Below are 21,523 nucleotides of genomic sequence, written 5' to 3' on the forward strand. Positions count from 1 at the left end.
CCTGCTCACGGCCCGGTTACCAACCCTCCAAGGCCACGCACGAACTCTGGCCCCGTCACGGCATGTCACTGCCGACTCGGGGGCCGCGCGCACCTTCAGGGCAGCTGAACGGGACGTGGCCCGGCCGCTCCCCAAGAAGGCCACGTGCACCTGCGCCCCCAGCCCCCGCCTCCCACGCGAGATGGACGTGCCAGCGGTCTGACTCGGGCGTCCGCTCCCAGGGCTTCCAACACCCCGCCGCGCGTGCGTCACCGGCTCCACCTCCTCTTTGGTGAACTGTGTGTCCTTCTCACTGCCGTCCCCGGATCCTACCTTGTTTTTGAAGTACACCTCGATGGGCATGATGAAGCCAGCGTAACCCGACTCCTCCACTTTGTAAGGGGGCTCCTTGCACACTAAAAAGAAAGGGAAACGCATCATCAGCTTCCTGCACATCCAAAAGCCCGGCCGCAGGCGGCGGTAAGCACGCAGCCCCTCCACACCTCCCCTCCGGGGCTCAGCTGGCCTCACGGGACTGCGGGGCTTTCCGGGAGGCCAGCTCCCCCGGGAGTGTCAAATCCCATGGAATTCGAAGCATCGCAGGGCACAGGAGGAGCAGAGCGGGAGAAAGGTGACCCCATCGCGGAAGGAGAGCAGCAGAGGAGCACGGGAAGGGGCGCGACACCAGCTGAGACGGAGGAGCCACTGCCGGCCACAGGCCGCTCAAGTCCAACCGAATCAGGGCAGCGAACATAACTTGGGTGAGGTGCCAACCCCGTGGGGCCCCAGCATCCCAGGCAGGGCGGTGTCCACCACCTTCCACTGCTCCCTCACACCTGTGAACCAAGGCCCAGCTGGGCGCCAGCACACAGGCGCGGGGAGATGGGAGACGGTGATGGTGGGTCTAAGCTGGGACTCTCCTGGGTTCTATTTTAGTGCTGAACAAAGGCATTCCCAAGTGACTGGACAGAGATTCGTTAACCTCAGAGGCTGGAAAGAAAAAAAAGCTGAAACTAAAACGAACAGCAAAGTACAAGCAAAATGACCTCCAGCAATCTTACCCTCCGGAACAAACCTCAATGTTTTGACATGCATGCTGTCACGAAAATACTGTTCTCCCGCTTTTAAGAAAAACCAGCACAGTACAGGTCAAATCTCCTGGTCCTCCACCCCTCCCTCTCCAGAGGCAATCACTATTGGAAGGCAGGAAAACATCCCGCCAATCGTGAGAAACAATTATGCACACCTCTGCCCCGGTCAGGTAATTCTTTTTTTTTTTTTAAAGCCATCAAGTCTTTAATTTTTTTTTTTTTCAACGTTTATTTTATTTATTTTTGGCACAGAGAGAGACAGAGCATGAACGGGGGAGGGGCAGAGAGAGAGGGAGACACAGAATCGGAAACAGGCTCCAGGCTCTGAGCCATCAGCCGAGAGCCTGACGCGGGGCTCGAACTCACGGACCGCGAGATCGTGACCTGGCTGAAGTCGGACGCTTAACCGACTGCGCCACCCAGGCGACCCCCGGTCAGGTAATTCTTAAGTGGGCCAGAAATTGCTGGAAAAAACAGTGCATGGAAAAAAATGAAAGGGGGCTTTTTAAAATGAAAACATTGTAAGATTTTTCTCTTAAAAAAATCTTTTAAGCTCTCAAATCATCAAATATCAGATCTCAAATATCTCATGAGTCTCCCCTAACCCAAAAAACTGGCCAATGGGGTAGATTTGGAACAGGCAGAGGCCATCATAGGCAGGGCAGCCTTGCATGGGACCCCGGGTTGCAAACCACAGGGGAGCAGGGGAGGGGTTCGTGGCTCAGGCCTCACAGAGAGCAGTCTGGAGCTACAAGGACAGCTGAGGGGTAAGAGCTGGCCTTGGCTCCCTCCACCCCATCCCACCCTCCCTATGAGGCCGGCTACCGTCTCCCCAGCAGTGTGCTCACTCGTCACTCTGGGTGCCAGTCCCCACTCCCCGCTGTACGAAAAGCACATGGCTGGTAAACGAGGCTTACTCAACTGGACTGGCCTCCCCAGTGGTGTCAGGGAAGGGGGCTCCCTGAACAGTCCCAGGACATGCCACAGAACACAGCACAGCCTCCTGGAGGCCAGCAGTAGCCCTGGCTGCCTCTGAACCCTGCACCCTGAACACCGTCACTGACACCAGGGTCTACACCTGAATCATTACTGCCACCAAACACAGCAGTGACTGCATTCATTCGTTACTCTACACCATTTACGTCGGGCACCGTCAGGTGCTGGGATGATGACAGAGGCCATAGAACGTCTCTGGTCTGTCGCGGGTTACTCTGGGTGTCACCACCCTCTGTCTGACAGTTAGCCCACCTAGAAGTATGGAGCAGCCCTGCCCCCAGGAAACAGGCGGTGACCCTGGTAGCCTGGGACACTGTCACGGGTGAGCTCAGCAACAAATCTCTATTCCAGCCAGTCTCCTTCTGCTCCTCGGATATCCTCCTGTAGGTGCTGGATGGGAAGCTCAGGTGTAGCCGACCCCAAGACACCTCTTTATCTCCCCCTTAAACCTGTATCGCCCAGCATCCACGCTCAGGACGCGAGCTGCCCACCACTCACCCAAGGCCGCACGGTCAGCCCGACTCCTCCCTCTCCCAAGGTCACCCAAGTGCTATCATGTCTGCCTCCAAAACACTCTAGAATGTACCCCACCGCCCCAGCGTCCTGTACCACTGCTCCGGCCCAGGCACCCTGCCTCCGTCACATGGGTTACCGCCAGCGCACTAGCCGTTCTGCCTCGGGCTCACTCCCAGGATCTTCTGCACAGGCAGCTGTAATGATCATTCTGAAGTGTGAACCGGACCGGGTCCCCTGATGGCACCCCACTGCCCTCAGGACCAACTTCAAGCCCCTCCATGGGGCCGCAAGGTGTTTTGTCACCTCCAGCCTCACCTCTCATCAGCCTGGCCTCAGGTCCCCTAAGACCCAGCCACAGTGACCCTCTCACATCATGGATCACTTTCTTCTAATGACCTCATTTTGAAACTGGGGGGCCACTCCCTAACCAGAAGCCTGCTGGTCAACAGAACCCACCCTGACTTACAAAGAGCTGTCAATAACAGTTCCCATCCACCTGCAGCGAAGAGCCCAAAGAAACAGGAAAAATTTGGAGACTACAGGAGAACTTGGGGAAAATTAAAAAAAAAAAAATTTAAACCAACAAACTAGAGCCAACGTCCTTAGATCCCAGATATGCCCAACAAATAAAAACAAGACATCTAAAAAGGGACAATTGGAGAGTAGGAAAGGGCTCTTAGATGTTACAAATATACCACTTACAATTTTATAATTCAATGGAAAGACAAAGTTGAGACTGTAGAACGAAAAGACACATTTTTAAAGGGTGAGATGTAAGAAAACAATTCAGATTAAACAAATACTAATAGCAACTGATATTTATAAAGTACCTACTGTGTGCCAGGCACTATTCTTAGCACTATTCTATACATATTAGCTCATTTAATCCTTAAGACAACCTTGTGACACAAATACAATTGTTTCTGTTTTACATAGGAAAATATTTGAGCATAAAGAAGTTAGGTAAAGAAGCATCCCAGGAAGAAGAAAGAGAAAATAGACATTGTCAAAGAAGTAGAAGAAAACTTTTCTGAGCTAAAAATGAAGAACACCAAACATCCAACGCTAAGAACAACAAGAAGAGCCTAGAAATGATGCTATAAAAAATATTCTAAATGTTTCTAGAGAAAAGAAAACAAACAAAACAGGTCCTCTGCAATAGCATGAGACCCTGATAGCAACAGACTCTTCAGAAGACAAAGAAGCAGTACTTTAAAAGCTCTAAGTGATAGTGATTCTCAAATTAAAATATTATACCCAACCAAACTATCAGTCATGTATGAGAACAGAACAGCTAGCACTTTCGAATATCCCAGGAGTCAGAGTTTATTTCCCACACACCTTTCTTTAGAAACTGTTTAAGTAATTAGTCTCTTAGGACATTACTCATTAGAAATTACTCCAGTAAAACAAGGCAAAACACCAGGTAATAAATAAATCCCTGGAAGAGAACAGTAAAATCCCGGGGTAATAGCTACAGAGGTGCCCTTGAGAGCTGCCAGTCCTCATTAAAGAAGGAAGACAAAGAGAACCAGATCGGAATATCCAGGAGGGGGAAGAAACGCCACCAGATAAAGGAAGTGATGGACAGAATATGAAAAAAAATGTGGCTCTTCTGACGAAGACACAAGGCAAGGGGAAAAAAGGGAGAAGCAAATTTTTCACGAAGTTACATCCCAAACATGAGGCAAAGTAAACAGGGCTATGTTTTCACTAAGAATGATAAAAAGAACTCATCTGACCTTAACATGACCTTGAGTGGTCTCCTTGGAGTGGCCCAGGGCTCAGCGGATGAGTGGCATCCTGGCAACCCGACCAGCCTAGCAGTGAACAGACTCAATAAAGTCACGACGGTGTGTGGTTTCCAGCGTCTAGAATTAACCCCTAATCTGGGAGCAGAAGTGCCCGTTTCAGTTCAACAGCCTTAACAAGGTCAAGTGTGGCTCTCAAAAGGAGGGGTATAAGGTTCAAGGGAAGACAGGGATGCTCACGTGTTTCTCTTCCCAGATGGAGAGTCAGAAAGCACTGACAAAAGCTGACAGGGCTGAAGAACCCATTCGCTCGCTCAGTCAATAGTAAGCGCCTACGATACCTTTCAGCACCAGGGTCACGGCAGCAAACTAAAGCAAAACACAAACCTCTGCCTTGGGGGAGGAGGGAAGGTGGAAAGTACAAGTGATATGTACTCTGTGTTAAGGTGGCTAAAGAGGGGAGAAAACAGAAAAAGGCTAAGAAGCGTGTGGCCGTGTGGGTGGTTAAAGAAAGAAACCATGAGTTCGGCCCAGCAGCCAGAGCTCTTTCCAAAACGGTGACTGCAGCCTCTGTGGAGGATGCAAATGGTGAGCAGGTTGGGCTCCTCACTCAAGGTCACAAGACTCACAGAGATGACCACTGAAAAGATGGTCACTTACCCGCCCAACATTGGAGGAGACGCTGGAGGAAGGGCGGGAGTTTGGGATAGAGCTGGTAAGTCAAAGACAGGGCTTCAGTGTGGAAGATCAAGAAGCAAGTAGCGGGGCGCCTGGGTGGCGCAGTCGGTTAAGCGTCCGACTTCAGCCAGGTCACGATCTCGCGGTCCGTGAGTTCGAGCCCCGCGTCAGGCTCTGGGCTGATGGCTCAGAGCCTGGAGCCTGTTTCCGATTCTGTGTCTCCCTCTCTCTCTGCCCCTCCCCCGTTCATGCTCTGTCTCTCTCTGTCCCCAAAATAAAAAAACGTTGAAAAAAAAAAAAAAATTTAAAAGAAGCAAGTAGCAAACCCAACGCTACAGCTCTAAGATGCGAGGGAAGGACAACCCCAGGAAGGGCCAGAGTTGGCCCCGGGAGGGGTGACAGGTGTGGGACAGTAAGGGGAACTTCGCGCCCTGCACACCTCTGTTGGGTTTGTTATAAGCACGTATTCGATTTAAAAAATACTTTTAAAGCCCATCAAGTGTAATTTCAGAGAGCCCTGCCCCAAATTCTCTTTAACCCGATCCACGTTGCGCTGACAACTGGCAAGATGAGTTCTGTCCACACAACACACAGGGAACCGGGCGTTTATCATCTGATACATTTGACGCAGCCGCTGTGTGTGGGCATCCGTCCGTCCGCACTCACAGGCAGACTTCGCAACCAGCACGATTCAGCTACTGATTACGCCTCTTCCCTTGATGCGCTCAGAGGGCGCACCCCACTCATCACCCCACTTCCCAAGTTCCTGGAGCTCAGAGGCTGTGCCGCTTCCATGTGACCACAGCGGCCCACTGGGCCTCTCCGAACCTCAGTGGACACATCTACCTTGCAGGGATTCTGGGAGGCCCCACGTCGCCGGGCTGTCGTGGCCCCTGGCACAGAGCAAGGGCATGATGAACACAGACTGCCGTTAACATTACTCCTGGTGGCTGCTTGCTTACCGGCCTGGTGGGGACAGAGATGAAACACGCAGCTTACAGGTGGATGGACGGCACCCTGGGGCCACCCCAGAGAGAAAGGGAGAAGAGAGGGGAGGGCAATGGTGAAGGAGAACTGGAGAGGAGGCAGCCCAAGGAAGCACGGAGGGCCCAGGCCAGAAGGCTGGCAGCCACAGACGGCACTCTGCTGCCAGCACAGGCACGACCTGAGCGAATGGGCGTACCGGCCGCCGGTAACACGCTGCGGCACTGACCCAGCCCCTGGGCCCGTGTGCAGATCCTGCTTTAAAGCACAGGCTGTGTGGCCGGCCCGCTTGCACCTGCCCCCCATCTGTAAGGGGGTTGTGGGGAGACTGAACAGAGACCCCGCACAGGAAAAGAGCTCAGCAGAAAGTGCCCAGGAAGCACCATGGTTTATTATTACTGAAGGTGCTTTATAGACAGCTGCTGTTGCAGGAACCAGATCCACTCTCCTCCAGGATGCTCAGAAAGAAGGAAAAGGAGACAAGGTGAGGACCCAGGAAAGCAGAAATGAGGGAAGGGAATAAATGAGAGCCAATAGAAGAAACCAGAAGGAAAAAAAAATGGCTACCACACCACTAGGACTCTCCAGCTGCCTTCCCTTGTGAACCAGAACTTTCTACATGTGTAACATACATCACTTCCCCAACAGACCACAAGTCACTTGCCGGCACAGGTCCAGGACCCCAGGGATCCTACAGTGTGCTCCTGCTTCAGCCTGAGGCCATCCATGCCTGCTTATGGCTTGGCCCCGTGGCCCCTGGCACTTGGAACAGAGGGCTCAGCAGTGGCTCTCACCACGCTGAACTATTCTTCCAGCAAGAGGTCCTTCTCTCCTCTGTCAACACATCCACTCAAGAAACCATGTACTGGACCCCTGTGATGCACCACACCTCACCCAGGGGGCTCCACAGTGAGAGCAGACACGGCCCCGGTCCCCACAGAGCTGACAAGACAGCCAACAACTTCATTCCAAATTCCCCAGGAGTGTTCTCTGAGCCCCATAAACTGAGTTCCCGTTTCTCTGCTTCATCAGACTACAGGGCCACAGATAATCAAGATCTGTGCAGAATGCATGAATGAGGCACTTACTTCTGCCCAAGAAACGGCAGTCTGAGTGTGAAGGGGGGAAGCAGAGAAGGAAGACACATGAGACAGCAGTAAAATGAGATTTTTGCCCCAAATATCATGAAATCCTTAAAATGGCATCTCTCATCAACTGTAGGCCCAATAAGCAATTTCCTGATTACTCACCAGGTGGGTGTAAGTCGCCCTTCCCACCCACTGGCCTTCGGCTACGTTCTCTGGACGCTTCTCAGAGACCGAGTCTAAATAATGACACAGGACACAGTCACCACCTCCTTTGGCTTTTCCCTACAATGAATTCATCAGCTGAAGGAAAGGCAGGCAGGAGGGAGGAGGACCATTTTAAGGTCGGAGAAGGGCCACGTCTTGGCTGGGCACCTTCTCTCCAACACGGCGAGGGGGGCAAGCCAGAAGCTCCCAGAGTGTGGGCCCTGTTGCTCCTGGGGAGAGGATGGAGACAAGCCCTCCAAGGAGCGATGACACATGGGCGGTGGCACAGCCCTGAGCCCCGCAGGGCTGCCCAGCCAGGCTGGAGGCACTCACCGCGCTTGGGCTTGGGGAAGCTGTCATGCAGCCGGAAGACCACTTTCTCCACGAAGTGCTGGATTTCACATTGCTCGGGGCCACGGACAAACACCATCCAGTCGTGGGTGAACCCCTCCGTTGTGGGCTTCTTGCGCAGTTGGGCACGGTGTCCCAGCTCTAACTTGACCTGGACAGTGCACTGGAGGGAGAAAGAGGCGGGCACGGGTCAGTGATGAGCCCAGGGCAGGGGACGGCAAGATTCCCACCCCATCGCCTACGGAGCGTGGCCAGCACTGGCCACGGGAGCCGCAAAGACCCCTGGGCACTGCCACGGGCTTCCCAACCCACAACGAGAGTGCAAAGAGCCTCCTGGGGCTTACAGTGAACCAGGCACTGTGCGAGCGGCCCTGCGGGCCCTTTCTCCAGCCCGCCCCCCGGAGGCCCTGTGCTTCCTCCTTCTAGACCTCACCCTCCACCCCAGCAGGACAACCTCCCCACTGTTCCTCCAAGTCTTGCTCATTCCTGTCTCAGGGTCTTGGCACCTGCGGTTCCCTCTGCCTTGGACGCTCTTTCCCTAGGCCATGGCTGGCTCCCTCTTGTCACTGAGGTCTCGGCTTGAATGTTACCTTCTCTGGGAAGGACCCCCCCCCCCCCCGCCCCGGGCCACCCAGTCTGAAAGCACCCACCACCACCCCCATCACCCTGTGTCACATTGTACATTCTCAGCATCTGTCACTATTGGAGCTCATCCTGCTAACAAGCTGCTGGCTCTGCTCGAACACCTGCTGACTCTTGGGGCTGCCTCCTTGTCCAGAGCTGGAATCCTCACCAAGAGCTCCCTGAATACAACCCTCAGTGTGACCCAGAGTGCAACTACCTCATGAGGAAAACAGATGAGGAAAACGAGGTTCTGAGGTGGAGCTGCTAAGCTGCACACAGTCAGCTGGCAGGGAGCGGGGCCCAGACTCAAGCGCAGGGGTGCGTCCCCCGAGGGCCCACTCCCTTAGCCCCTGCCGTCTTGCCTCCCTGCTCAAGTCACCCAAGCTCCTTGATTAAAGCGTCTTCACTCTCCTCCGCCCCACAGGATGCCTCTGGGGAACAGAGACCCTCGGGGTCACCTGAGCCCACAAAAGCATCGGCTATCAGTGTTAAAAGCAGAATGGTGGTTCACGGTTGGAATGGAGGGGGCCAGGAGGAAGCCCCCGGGGATCTGGGGACCTCGGCAGTCAGGCTCTCTGCGTGTGTGCGACACTGTGCCTGAAATGTAAGGTAGCTCCTGCCGGTTCCACTCCACCAAACACAAAGCCACAAAACTTTTGAAGCACTCACACCCCTCGGTGGGCCAAAAGCGCTGATGGGGAACCCACTGTAAACACACACTCTGGTGTGTGAGATCCTCCCCGGTCTGCTGGGAGATACAGCCTGACGCCTAGTATCAGATGCAAGAATGTTACAAAGAAACCGGAGGCCAAGAGGACACTTGTTCCTAAGTGCCGAGGACAGCCAGGAGCAAGTTGTCCGCTGGCGGGTAGCGGGCAACCACGCTTCCCCAGCCAAGCCACCTCCCACCCGCCCCCTGTGCCCTCTCTCCAGGGAACCACCCTCCTCCCCGACTGGAGACCTCCTGCTCTGGACTCTGGACCCCCTTTCTCCCCAGCTGACCTCACGTGACCTCCTGCCTCTTCTCTGGGATCCCTCCACCAGGGCAGATCCCGCTGCCAATGCCAGCGGCTCCCTCCCTCTGCGCCCTCTCACTGGCTGCCAGGCCAGGAAAGCAGGACAGACACAAACTGTCGCTTTGCCGGTTCAGCTTTCAATGGCTCGCCACTCCCTCAAGTAAGGTCCAAAGGCCTCAGCACACCTCCCGGCTCCCACTGGTGTGTTTCCTCAGGCCCAGGACGCCCGTTATTTTTCCCCTTTTAAGCTGTTTAAAAATTATTATTTATTTGGGGAAGAGCGCAAGCAGGGGAGGGGCAGTACAGAGGGGGGGAACAGAGGATCTGCAGCAGACTCTGCTCTGACAGCAGAGAGCCTGATGCGAGGCTCAAACCCACAAACCGGGGATCGTGACCTGAGCTGAAGTCGGACAGTCAACCGAGCTACCCAGGTGACCCCCCCCCCCCCCGCTTTTTAAAGCTTTTTCAGGTCTGAGTACGTCTTGCCATCTACACGGAAGTTACGTGTCGAGGTGTGTGCGTGCCCACACAAACACAGGAACGGGCCCTAAGCTGGCAGCGTGCCTTCGAGGGTCCACGGCAGTCTGTGTGCCAATTCCGCCGCGCCCACTTCACCCCAGGCCGGCTCCCGGGCTGCTCACTGCTGCCTCCGCAGAGACCCCATCTAGCCCGCCCTTTCACATCCAACTCGGGAGCACACGGGGCATCGATGACACCAGAGAATTTACACTAAAGAGCCTTCCTAGATCAGCAAATTGTAAGTGGTGCTCTCCCAAGGGGAGGAACCAGTAAGGACACTGGGAAGGACAGGGCAGGCCCAGTGAGGGAGGGGCTGGCGGGAGGCTCCGGGCGCTGAGTGAGCCAGCTGTCGACCACAGAGCAGGGATACCCCCCGCACAGGCTGCCGGTCACTGCAGGGCTCCACAGGGAAAAGCGCAGGGACTTGCAGGGTCCGGGGCCACAGGAGGGAGGAGTGAGGGTCGGGGTGGAGCATTTAGACTCCACGCAGCAGGAATGGCAGCCAACTGCACGCAGATGATGGATGCGAGGAAACGGTATCTGAGTCAAAGTTCCCCGGCAATTGTGTACGGTCTGGGCCGAAGGCAGAAAAGGACAGACAGACAGACAAACAACAAGCCTGCGAGGAAGCAACCAGAGGGAGTGGCTGGAAAAGGAGATCTGGTCGAGTCTGAAAGGGGAGAACTGGTAGGGCTTAAGACTGGACGGAGGGACGCCTGGCTGGCTCAGTGAGAAGAGTATGCAACTCTTTTTTTTTTTTTTTTTTTCATATTTATTTATTTTGAGAGAGCGCATGTGCACGCATGGGGGAAAGGCAGAGAGAGGGAGAGAATCTCAAGGAGGCTCCACACTGTCAGCACAGAGCCGGACACGGGGCTCGATCTCACCAACCATGAGATCACGACCTGAGCCAAAATCAAGAGTCAGACGCTCAACTGACTGAGCCACCCAGGCGCCCCAGAAGAGCGTGCAACTCTTGATCTCAGGGTCATGAATTCAAGCCCCACGCTGGGTGTAGAGATTACTCAAATAATAAATAAACAAACAAACTTAAAATTAAAAACAAAAGAGTGGATGGAGGGGACACGAGGCAGCTCAACCCCAAGACCCAGGGCACTGGGGTCCTGCCAAGCAGTGGAGGGGGTCGGGGGGGAGGGGGACAGGCGACAGGGGATACTCAAGGGGAAACACACCAAAAGCTAGATGCGAGAGACTAAACGTCTAGATAAACAAGCAATGCTCAAATCAACCAGCCTCCCTCTGCAGAGCACTGCACATGGGCCACGTTCAACGAACCCAAACAGTGTTTCCCTGACCCCGATGGGCTGTAATCCCCAGATGCCCTTACACGCATGACAGAAACTCTGCCCCTCTCGCCGGTGTGTCCTCACAGAGAAATCGGGAGACATTCGCTGGACTGCGGGAAGGGTTACAGGTGAACTGAATACATATCATCTTAACAGTACACTGGCAAACGACTGTGGCTTTTGGTTCTTCGGAGTTAACTCCTACGCAAGGCGATGTCGCCTCAGATTCTGCAATCCACCAATCGGGCCGCTCCAACTTTGGCTGCCTTCTCAGCATTTCTGATGAGCTGGGGCTCCTACCCGGGGCACACAAGGGGCAGGGCAGCTATTGAGAAAGAATGGAAGGCCGCAGTCTCGTCGGAGGGGGAACAAAGTGCCAAAAGAACGCTCCAGAGGCCAAAGTAAACAGGAAGGTTCTGAAGCGGCACTGGATGATCTCTGTCGCTGGCAGACCGTGCCCAAAGCTCTGCCCGGGCAGCATCTAGGCCCCGGGGGCTGGCACCAACTCAGCCTGGACACCCCCCAGCCTTGAGGTGCCAACGACAGCACATGCTGGTGCACTAAGGGGAGGAACGCTCCCCCGAATAAAGACAGGGGCACAACACAACCTCTGGGCCACTATCTCAGAGAAGAAATCAGATTCAGTAAGACATTCGGGCTACTCGCACTGGAGGCAAGCAAGACACTGAGCCCGGCCAACTGCTCCGACTTGTCAAGTCATGATAATTTATTAACACAACTAAGCCAATTCCGCCTTCAAGGTTCTGCCCCCCTCCTGCCTTACTCCACCTGGACTCCTGCCCCATGCATGAGAACCAGAGAACTGAAACACAGTTAGCTCTTTCTCCAGGAAGGGTGCCTGGCTAAAGAGGTTAACTACCGGTTAGGTTAAGCTCTCAACGGTCTTGGAAGGAATGAATCCCATGTGTCCTGCCTGTTGCTTGGAGGCGCTCTGTGCAACCTGGCCCCTGGGGACCAGGGGACCCGGCCTCAGTTCCTGCCATGTCCCAGCACCCGGGAACTGTTTTGCCACCCACTCCCCTAACAAAAGCTGGGAACAAAGGGGGGAACGTTCCAGGCCTGTCCTGGAAAGAGCTGACCATTTTACTTCTGGGAGATCGTCTGGAAGGTCTGTAGATGGAGACAGAGCAGCTCAAGGGCTCTGAAGGCCGTCTGGGGACAGCTAGGCTTGGGCTAAGGGCCTCGGCAGGGCACTGTCCTCCTTCCAGATCAACTGGAACCCAAGGGCCATAATGCTAAGTCCTGCAAACCAGGCGAACAGATCCTGGAGGGCAGCTTCCCAGGCACTTCGTCACTGAAGAGTATAGGTCCCTCCCAGTGTGGGCTCAAATGGCCAATGCCTGGCAAAGAGGGCGAACCAGCCCAGTTCCAACAGCTCCCCAGCTCCCAAGGCCTTTCCTCATCAGATTCTTCCCATATCCCACTAACCCTGCCTTCAGCCTGGGCCCCAGAAGGCAGGTCTTTAACGAGTTTATCTGGAAGACTGCCCCTGAGTTCCTGGTGGGAATTCTCTTCAACAGATGATGCCCTTTCCTCAGGGAACTCGTACTTTACCAAGTGGTATAATTAGGCCTGGAGTTTGGCTACTGCATGCAATTCCTTCAGATACAACAGTCCCCTCCCCTCCCCTCCCAGGAGGAGGAACACCCAAGAGCCTTCTCCCCTCATCAGCCTCGACTGACCGTGCCAAGTCCGGCTGGAGCCGGCAGGGCTGCCACCGACCCGGTCCACACCACAGAAACGGGAAAAGGTGCTGGCCCTCAGAGAGCGACAGCAACACAGACCAAATAAGATACTCTTGGCAGAACTTTCTCCCCCAGACCCAGCTGGGGGCTCTCAGGAGCAGCCACTGGATCAGAAGGTGAGAAAGATGGGGACATGACGGTTATCCCTCGGGGACAATCCTCTCAAGCAGAAGACTGCCCACACAGAGGCGGGACAGAGCCGAGGGCAGGGGACCTCCCCTAACACCTGCATCAGGCCTTGGTCTTTTCACTGGGGATGCACAGGGGGCTGGTGGCCAACAACGGCACTCATCGGGCCTCGTCCCTTTGGCCCAGGGCACAAAGTTAATGACGAAGGGACAAGAAGGAAGGAACTCAGTGAACGTCTCTTTGAAAACTAAGGATAAGTGTGTAGACCGTGAAGATACTCGAGGACACCCCCAATCCCTGGTTTTCAGGTGCCCAGGAAGAATGCCCTTACCAGCCTGCCAGGGAGGCCTGGGACAGGGTTTATATTACATCCATTTGAGATGCCCGCAGACACGTAGATGGAGAACTGGCTGTCACCAAAGTTCTGCAGGAAGCAGTGCTGGGAGATTTCTGAACGAGCACAACCCCAATAAAGGCATCCGTCGCCAGGTCAGATGGGCCTCGTTACAAAGGGACTGATCCCTAGTTGCTTTTTCAACCGACGGCTGGCAGAGCTAAGTGCAAGACTTTGTGTTAGAAACTATGATGGATGTAAAGGCGCACAGAACTCTGGTCCCCACCTCAAGTACTGTGCGGGGTATTAACTTCAGGACAAACCACTTGGCACGTCAACTTTCCCGGTGACAGTTTCAGAGCAGGGTGGCGGAGAACAGTGCTCTGCACAAGTCTGAGCGTTTCTCGGCAAGGTTTGGGAAAAGGACAGTTACCTAGGAATCCCACCTGGCCCTGACACCTCCCGGGGCCGTCCTGAGGCTCCATCATGACCATGTCTGTAAAATGGGCCATCGCGGTCAAAAACCAACCTCCTCTTCTGGAACAACGGAGGATGGTCAACGGCAGGCGGATCCCAAATTCAAACTTGGGAGAAGCAGCAAATATCAACTCGACTGGGTGATTCAACGGGTCGGCCGCCCTCCTCGGGGAACAGGCCCAATGCTTCTGTGAAGGGAGGACTCCCTGGTCCTTGGGAGAACCCAGACTTCTAGATCCCCCTAGGCAACCCCTGTGACCAGAGACCCTCCCCCATCGCCCTTTCTCCATCCTTTCACCGTCTGCTCAGCCTTCACCCACACCCACTCCTTCCCCTCCATCCTCGGAGATAAATCACAAGCCTCCCCCCATGCACCACTCTTCCCCCCTAAAGAAACGCAACCCCCACACACAATGGACCTGTAAGTATGGACTAGGTAGGGTGGCTGGCGGAATCAAATAGGTGGGTAACAGTCAGGGCAAAGGAAGCCAGAAGGACTTTTCCTGGCCACGGGGAAAGGATTTCAATGCTGAGAAGTTGGGAGCGCAGAGCAAAGCGCAGGATCCCCCTTCTCAGCTGGAAAGTTCTAGAGAACACAACAGGAAGGTAAGGAGAATCAAAGCCTCCCGAAGCAAGCAGGCCCTTGGGGGAAAGTCCTGTTGTTCCCCATCGGACTGAGGCATTTACAGGTTTGGGGCAACTCAGGGGAGAGAGGGAAAGCTGAGATTCTGCTGGGTTCAAAGCATTTGCCCCGCACCCAAGTCCTAGGATGCTCACAGCCAAGTCACCCACTTGGGTAGAGGACACCATTCTCTCCTGTCTTCCCAGAGACTGCTCTCTCTGTAACGAAGGGACAGAGCTCCTGGGCCTCTCCCAAATTTGCAGAAACACAGCCAGAGATAAAGAATCAGACTACGGAATGCCACACACTTTCCCGTGGGATCGGGTTCACTTGCAAATACTTCTGCAAGGAGTTAGGCTAGCACCTATGGTGCTATGGAACTTTCTGCCATGAGGGAAATGTTGTCTCTCGGAGCTGTGCCTTAAGGTGGCCAGCAGCTCACTAGTGACAGTGAATGGGCCCTTAAGATGTGGCTGGTGCCACGCAGAAATCGACTTTTTCCATTTTGGTTCATTGACACGTAAAAAGCCACAAGGACTAGTGGCTACACACCGAGCAGTGGGGCTCTCACTGACCAGCCCAGCAGAGTTCACCAGTCCACCGAAGCAAGACCGTTCTCTCTCTCTGTCACAGGCCAAGAATGCCGTCCACCCTCACCCTTCCACTTACATAAATGACAACCACCCAGACCGCCAGGGCCCAGCAAGTCACAGGGGAATAAACACACTTGGGCCTAAGATACCTCCCTGGGGGACTGACCGGCTGGTGGGGTGACAGGCAGGAGCCACATCCTATGCCTGAGCGGGACCCAACATGACTTTCCCACGGGTGGGTTCCATTCCAAGTGGACCCTGAAGGTATATTCTGTTTTGTTTTTGTAACTCAGTACAGACTGGAGGTAATAGGCTCTGTCCCTGCAGAAGTGAACTCACACCCGCTGCCACGGTCCACCACTCCAGCCCACCTCTCAAGAGAAAGGTAGCAACGCCAAAGACGAAAGAGAGATCGTGGTGAGAAGGTCCCACAAGCACAAGCCTCAGCGATCCTGTACCCCCACAGTTGACCGGGATGGGCAAGGGGCGGTCTCCTGCCTGCACACCTCCCAGCCACACAGCGCCTTACCAGACAGCACCGCCTCGGTGGCGCCAGCCGCCAGGGACGCCCCAACCTGCCCTGACTGACTGCAGAGATTTCAGCTGCCACCCCCGTAGCCCCACACTGCCGCCTCTCCTGGCCCCGTGCCCCTGGAAGCCACGGGCACTGGGGAAGGATGAAGAAATAAATGACCCCAGGTCGGGGGGCCGCAACAGTCCCGAAGAGGGTTAGGGGCTTGGGTACTGAAAAGGAGACGGTGCAGAGCTGGTGAAGGGGGCCCCAGGGGCCTGAACGGCCTGGGGTTTATTTCAACTGACACAACTGTCTCCGGGTTTCCAGACAGAAGGGCAAGGGGGGCCATGGGGAAAGCGTATGGAATCTGGGGAGCCACCCTGGGTTTGAAGCAAGGCTCCCAGTGAAGGCTCCAAGATGCTGAGGAGGGAAGGGACACGGGGCATGCTGAGGGGAGGGGACGGTGGCTGAAAGCCAACACATCAGGCTGGAGGATGCTGGAGGGAAGTGGGAAACCCTGAATTCAAGGAGAGAGGTACAGGGGGCTGGGGAAACTGCAGGTCTGTGAAGGGAAGCCAGCTGAGCTCAGAACGGGCAGACTGAGATCTGGACTGGGGGAAAATGCGGGGAAGCGTAAACCAGGGTTGCAGGGGCAAAGAGGAGCCAAGCTGAGGGGAGCGAGGCATTTGGTGTCTAGAGGGCTTGGGGGGCTCCAGGTCGGAGCAGAAAATGCCCCTAGGCCTGGTCTGAAGGCTGAAAGAGAGCCCCTCAGACACTAGGGGCCGAGGGACTGAGCAGGGCCTGAAACCAGAGGGAGCTGAGAAAGCAAGCCCAAATCCAAAGTGGGGGTGATGGGGTGGGCTCAACGCAGGCCTGGGTCCTTGTGTGAAAAACCCAGACCCTAGCCAGAGGTCGAGGGGAAACGGTCACTCAGGCTAAGGCAGTGGCAGGAGCAAGGGGGAGCAAAGGCTCGGCCCTGGAAGAAAACGAGGGATAAAAAGGCTTAGGGTGGGCCTAGGTTAGAGGAAGCAGGGGGCTGCACCAAGGTTCTGGGGGTTCTGCGGGGTTGGGAGGAGGGGGATTTCAACCCCCAGCAAGGGTCTAAGGAAGCAGCAGCAGCAGCAGCAGCAGCAGCATTAGGCTGCGGGCTCAAGGAGTTTGAAGGAACTCAGGGCCAAGAGTCCAGAGAGAAAAGGAGACAGGCCCTGGATCCAAAGAAGGGTGGTACAGGGCCAGATCTGACAAATCTGAAGGGTCCCGGGGACAGCTGTGGGGCTCTCTGGACTGGGCCGGTGTCCCCAAGGGTGCCTGTGGGACTCTGGTGGGGGTTGGGGTCCCCGCAGGGTTCTGGGCCGCGCTGGGGTCCCAAAAGGCATCCCAGGGGTTTCTGGGCCACCAGTGGGGGCTCTAGGCTGGTTCAGGGGCCCGAGGAGTGTCCCAAAGGGTGCTGGGCTGGACTGGACTCCCAGGGGGAGTCCCAGGAGAGTCTGAGCCGCCTGTGGAGACTCTGGCCTGGGTCGGGGTCCCGAAGAGCGTCCCAGAGCGTTCTGGGCTTGCCTGGGATCACAAGGGGGCATCCCGGGGCGGGGGGGGGGGGGGTCTGGGCTGCACTGGGGTTCCGAGGGGCGTCTCAGGGGGCTCTGGGCTGGGCCAGGCCGGGGTCCTCATAGAAGTCCGAGGCGCTCTGGCCGGGCCGGGGTCGGGATGGGGGAGGGGCGCCCCCGCCCCACATAAAGGCCGGGGGAGCGGCGGGCGAGCACAAAGCGGGGCGGGCGGGAGCCGAGTGTGGGCGGGGAGGCCGGGACCAAGGAGGGCCGGGCGGGCGGGTCGTGGGAGGGAGGGAGGGGACCGGGCGGGCGGCGGGCTGCGCTGGGGCGGCGCGGCCGCTCCTCACCTGATTGTCCATGGCTGGCGCCCCGCCCCGCCCCCGGGCCCCGCGTCGCTCGCCGCCGCCGCCGCTCAGCGCCGCCCCGCCGCCCTCATTGTCTGTCAGGCACCGCCGCCGCCGCCGCTCCCGGCTGCCCGCCCGCCCGCCAGCCCCGCGGAACCGGAAACCACCGCCAGTTCGGGTCGCGCACCGACCGCGGGCCCCCGCCGCCGACTCTGGCCTGCCGCCCCGACTGGCAGCCTCCCGGGCCAACCGGCAGCGCGGACGGCCGCTCGTGGGGCGGGACTTCCTTCCTGGCGGGGGCCTGCCGGGCTGCGGTCGGAGGGACGAAGCCCGCAGCCAATGGGAAGCCCGAACCGGAGGGGCGGTGGGAGGGAGGGAGGGAGGCGCGAGGCGAGCCCTGCGGAGGGGAGCGCGAGGTGTGCGCCGCACGTGGAGGGGGGCGGGGGCGGGACGGGCGCGCCGCGCCTGCGCACTGCGGCCCGCAGGGGGCGCTGCCTCGTGGCCGGAGCTCCCGGGGCCTGAGCCTAACCTAGTCCGGCTGAAGTGGCGGTTCGAGCTCTGGGGTGGGAGCATCAGGACCACTTTTGTTTCCTAGCCACGTGTTACTACCGGTGTCATGGAATGGGCTCTGGGCTCTCGAACCGTAAATCTGCTTCAGGGAAAGCCTGGGCGACTCGCTCCTCCCCCTGAGTCTTAGTTTGCACATCGGGGAAACGGGGACACTCAGTACCATGTAACGCTAGGTCAGGCCGATTTGAATGATAACACATTTGAAACCTGCTGCATTAAAATGACCAAGAAACTCTCATTTAATCCATGAAATCTATAAAGCTAATCCCTCTAAAACCGATTTTTAAATTTACCCGTGATCGTGTAATTTCACAGTTTGTAAACCTTGTTTAGATGAGATATAGACATAATGCGCCATCTTTTTCAGGATCATGCGAGCCATTTGTCTCTCGGACAATAGGACTTCTGCCTGCAACTTGGGGACCATTGTACAGTTATTTTTAATTTCTCATAGGGGCGCCTGGGTGGCTCAGTCTGTTAAGCTCCTGACTTCCACTCAGGTCATGATCTCGCGGTTCATGGGTTCAAGCCCTGCATCCGGCTCTATACTGACAGCTCTGAACCTGGAGCCTGCTTTGGATTCTGTGTCTCCCTCTCTCTCTCTGTCCCTCCCCTGCTCACACACTCTCTCTCTCTCTCAAAAATAAATAAACATTAAAAAAAAAAACCCTCTGAAGAAGGCCAGATGCTGTCATAGTAACACACCTTCTAATCTAGGGTTAGGTGTGCTGGGGGGTAGAAATGAAGAACACACTGAGAAGATGAGCAGCAACTTTAATGTGGGTACAGCTTTTTTTTTTTTTTTAATCCTATAACTGGGTGGGCGTAAGCAGATCAGTAGTTCTTTTTTTTTTTTTCATCTTTTTTAATGTTTATTTATTTTTGAGACAGAGAGAGACACAGCATGAGCAGGGAAGGGGCAGAGAGAGAGGGAGCCACAGAATGTGAAGCAGGCTCCAGGCTCCGAGCTGTCAGCACTAGAGCCCGACGTGGGGCTCGAACTCACGAACTGTGAGATCATGCCCTGAGCCGAAGTCGGATGCTTAACCGACTGAGCCACCCAGGCGCCCCGGCAGATCAGTAGTTCTAAGTGGCCCTTGAACCAGCGGGCTTGGCATCACCCGGGAACTTTATTCAAAATGCAAATTCTAGTCTCCCTTGATTTATGGAATCAGAAACTCCAGGTGCATGGTCAGCACACAGAAGGGTGGCTTAACTAGCCCTTCCGATGATGGTGAAGCTTGCTCAAATTTCAGAAGCACTGCCCCAGGTAAAGGGACAAAAATTGGAGGTGGCGGGAAGGGGGGGCGGGGGGGTGCGAGTAACTTGCAGTGAAGAACCTTCACGCTACAATTGTTGCAAAGAGGAGCTTCGGGAACCCAGCCACCTCCCCCTTACTCTCTGGGAAATTCTCCTGGAATTAGACTCTGAACTATTGGGGGTTTTCAAAACTACTTCCCCAGAGCTCCCACTAACTCAGGCGTAACCCTTTAAGCATTGGAAAGAATAATGGAGCAACAACCCAAATCTCCATCAACAGTCGAATGGACAAGCAAAATGTGGTCCATTTTTACCCATGTTACCCAGCCTTAAACAGGAAGGAAATTCTGACACCCGCTGCACCCTGGATGAACCTGGAGGACATGATCCTCGGTGAAACAAGCCAGACACAAAAGGACAAATCCTACGTGATTCCACTCATAAAAGGTCCCTAGGGGAGTCACATCCGTAGAGACAGAAAGTAACACAACGGATGCTGGGGCTGGGGGAGGGGCTGGGGAGTCAGTGCGCCATGGGGACAGAGTTTCCTTTGGGGAAAATGAAGATGTTCTGGAGATGGAGGGTGGGGATCGGTTGCCCGACAGCGTGAATGTGCTTAGTGCCACCGAGCTGTGCACGGGTAACTGTTATGATCACAAATTTTGTTATGTCTATTTTTACCACAATAAAAAATTAATAGACTTCCTGACCCTGTGAACATGTCAATATATCCATGAGTCCATAATGGTATTAAGACAACAGCAGGGGGCGCCTGGGTGGCGCAGTCGGTTAAGCGTCCGACTTCAGCCAGGTCACGATCTCGCGGTCCGTGAGTTCGAGCCCCGCGTCAGGCTCTCGGCTGATGGCTCAGAGCCTGGAGCCTGTTTCCGATTCTGTGTCTCCCTCTCTCTCTGCCCCTCCCCCGTTCATGCTCTGTCTCTCTCTGTCCCAAAAATAAATAAACATTGAAAAAAAAATAGATTAAAAAAAAAAAAAAAAAAAGACAACAGCAGATGGGGCACCTGGAGGGGGAGGGGGGCTCAGTCGGTCAAGCATCTGACTTCGGCTCCAGTCATGATCTCGTGGTCCGTGAGTTCAAGCCCTGCATCAGGTTCTCTGCTGTCAGCGCAGATCCCGCTTCAGAGCCTTTGTCCCCCTCCTTCCTGCCCCTCCCCTACGTGCTCTCTCTCAAAATAAACAAACAAACATTTAAAAACAACACCAGCAGAACTCATTCATCACCTTTGAAAATGACAACTGCACCCCCTCCTTATTTACCGTGCCTTTATGGCAGGAAACCAGCCCCGGTTGATGAGGAAAAGCACTTTTCACAGGAAAACACCAGCTGATGATGTTGAAAGGATGATAGCAAAATCACTAGTTTGAAACCACTAATGAAACAGCCATTGCAGATAAGTCACATGCTAAAACCATTCACTGAGAGGTTACGGGCCAGGGGGCCGGGGGGGTGGGGGGACTGGATAGTCTCGAGTTCACCCAAGACCTTCCCTCAGATTTCCTGCTTGGTGCGAAGAGGAAAAAAGTAACTTTACCATGGATGCTTCATGCCGTCACCACCTTCGTACAGTGACCCCTCTTAGCAGCAAAAGGAGTGGGTCAAGCAGACTGGTGGGCTCCTGCTAGGGGCGACAGCAAGTACCTAGCACCAAAAAGAAAGTTCATGCCCAAAATGTTTAACTTGAATCTGATCCCACCTGTAGTCCTAACTTCCAAGTTTATAGGAGAAATGCAGAAATATCGACAAACAGAAACGATTGACACCATGAGAAGCAGTCACACAAATCGAGAAGGTGAAATCTCTCAACAGCCTGGCTTCCTAGAGTGAACAGGAGGGAATGAGAGAGACAAGGTGACTGTCCAGAGTTACAGGAGATGGCATCACAACCAGCTTCGATGTGGGCGTCTGTCATTGGACCTTGGGTTTAGATCAAACGAGCTGTCAGCCAGAGAAATATGAACATGGATAATCGTAGGTGATACTTGAAAAATATCGGGTTAGCAGTGATAACGAGATCATGGCTGTGTAGGAAAATGTCCTTATTTTCTAGAGATGCATAGGGGTGAAATGCCAGCATGCTTATTGCGTTTAAAATACATTAATAAAAAAAAAATAAAGCAAAAATGGCAAACATGAAGCGTTGTTAAATCTAGATGATGGGTGTTTGGGAGTTCATCAAACTGTTCTTTATACTCATCTATATGTGTGAAATTTCTATAATAGAAAGCAAATTTTAAAAAATGC

At 54.9% G+C, this 21,523-nt stretch overlaps 1 protein-coding gene across 3 annotated transcripts in view; it reads right to left on the reverse strand.

Moving 5' to 3' along the window:
- Window positions 1–17,519, reverse strand: part of MLLT1 (MLLT1 super elongation complex subunit) — a 68,127-nt gene extending 50,608 nt beyond the window's left edge. The window contains exons 1-3 of one of the 3 annotated variants that reach the window (XM_045491718.1): window positions 17,434–17,519; window positions 7,621–7,801; window positions 313–395 (exon numbers count right to left, since the gene is read on the reverse strand). In XM_045491718.1, coding sequence (XP_045347674.1) covers window positions 313–395; window positions 7,621–7,801; window positions 17,434–17,445 — 276 coding nt within the window. In that variant the 5' untranslated portion in view covers window positions 17,446–17,519. Of the gene's footprint in view, window positions 1–312; window positions 396–7,620; window positions 7,802–8,479; window positions 8,609–17,433 lie in introns of those variants that run through there. The other 2 variants (XM_045491716.1, XM_045491717.1) reach the window with 2 other exon arrangements.
- Window positions 17,520–21,523: the final 4,004 nt, after the last annotated feature.

Source organism: Leopardus geoffroyi, chromosome A2 (genome assembly GCF_018350155.1).
Source record: "Leopardus geoffroyi isolate Oge1 chromosome A2, O.geoffroyi_Oge1_pat1.0, whole genome shotgun sequence".
In the NCBI taxonomy this organism is placed as follows: domain Eukaryota; kingdom Metazoa; phylum Chordata; class Mammalia; order Carnivora; family Felidae; genus Leopardus; species Leopardus geoffroyi.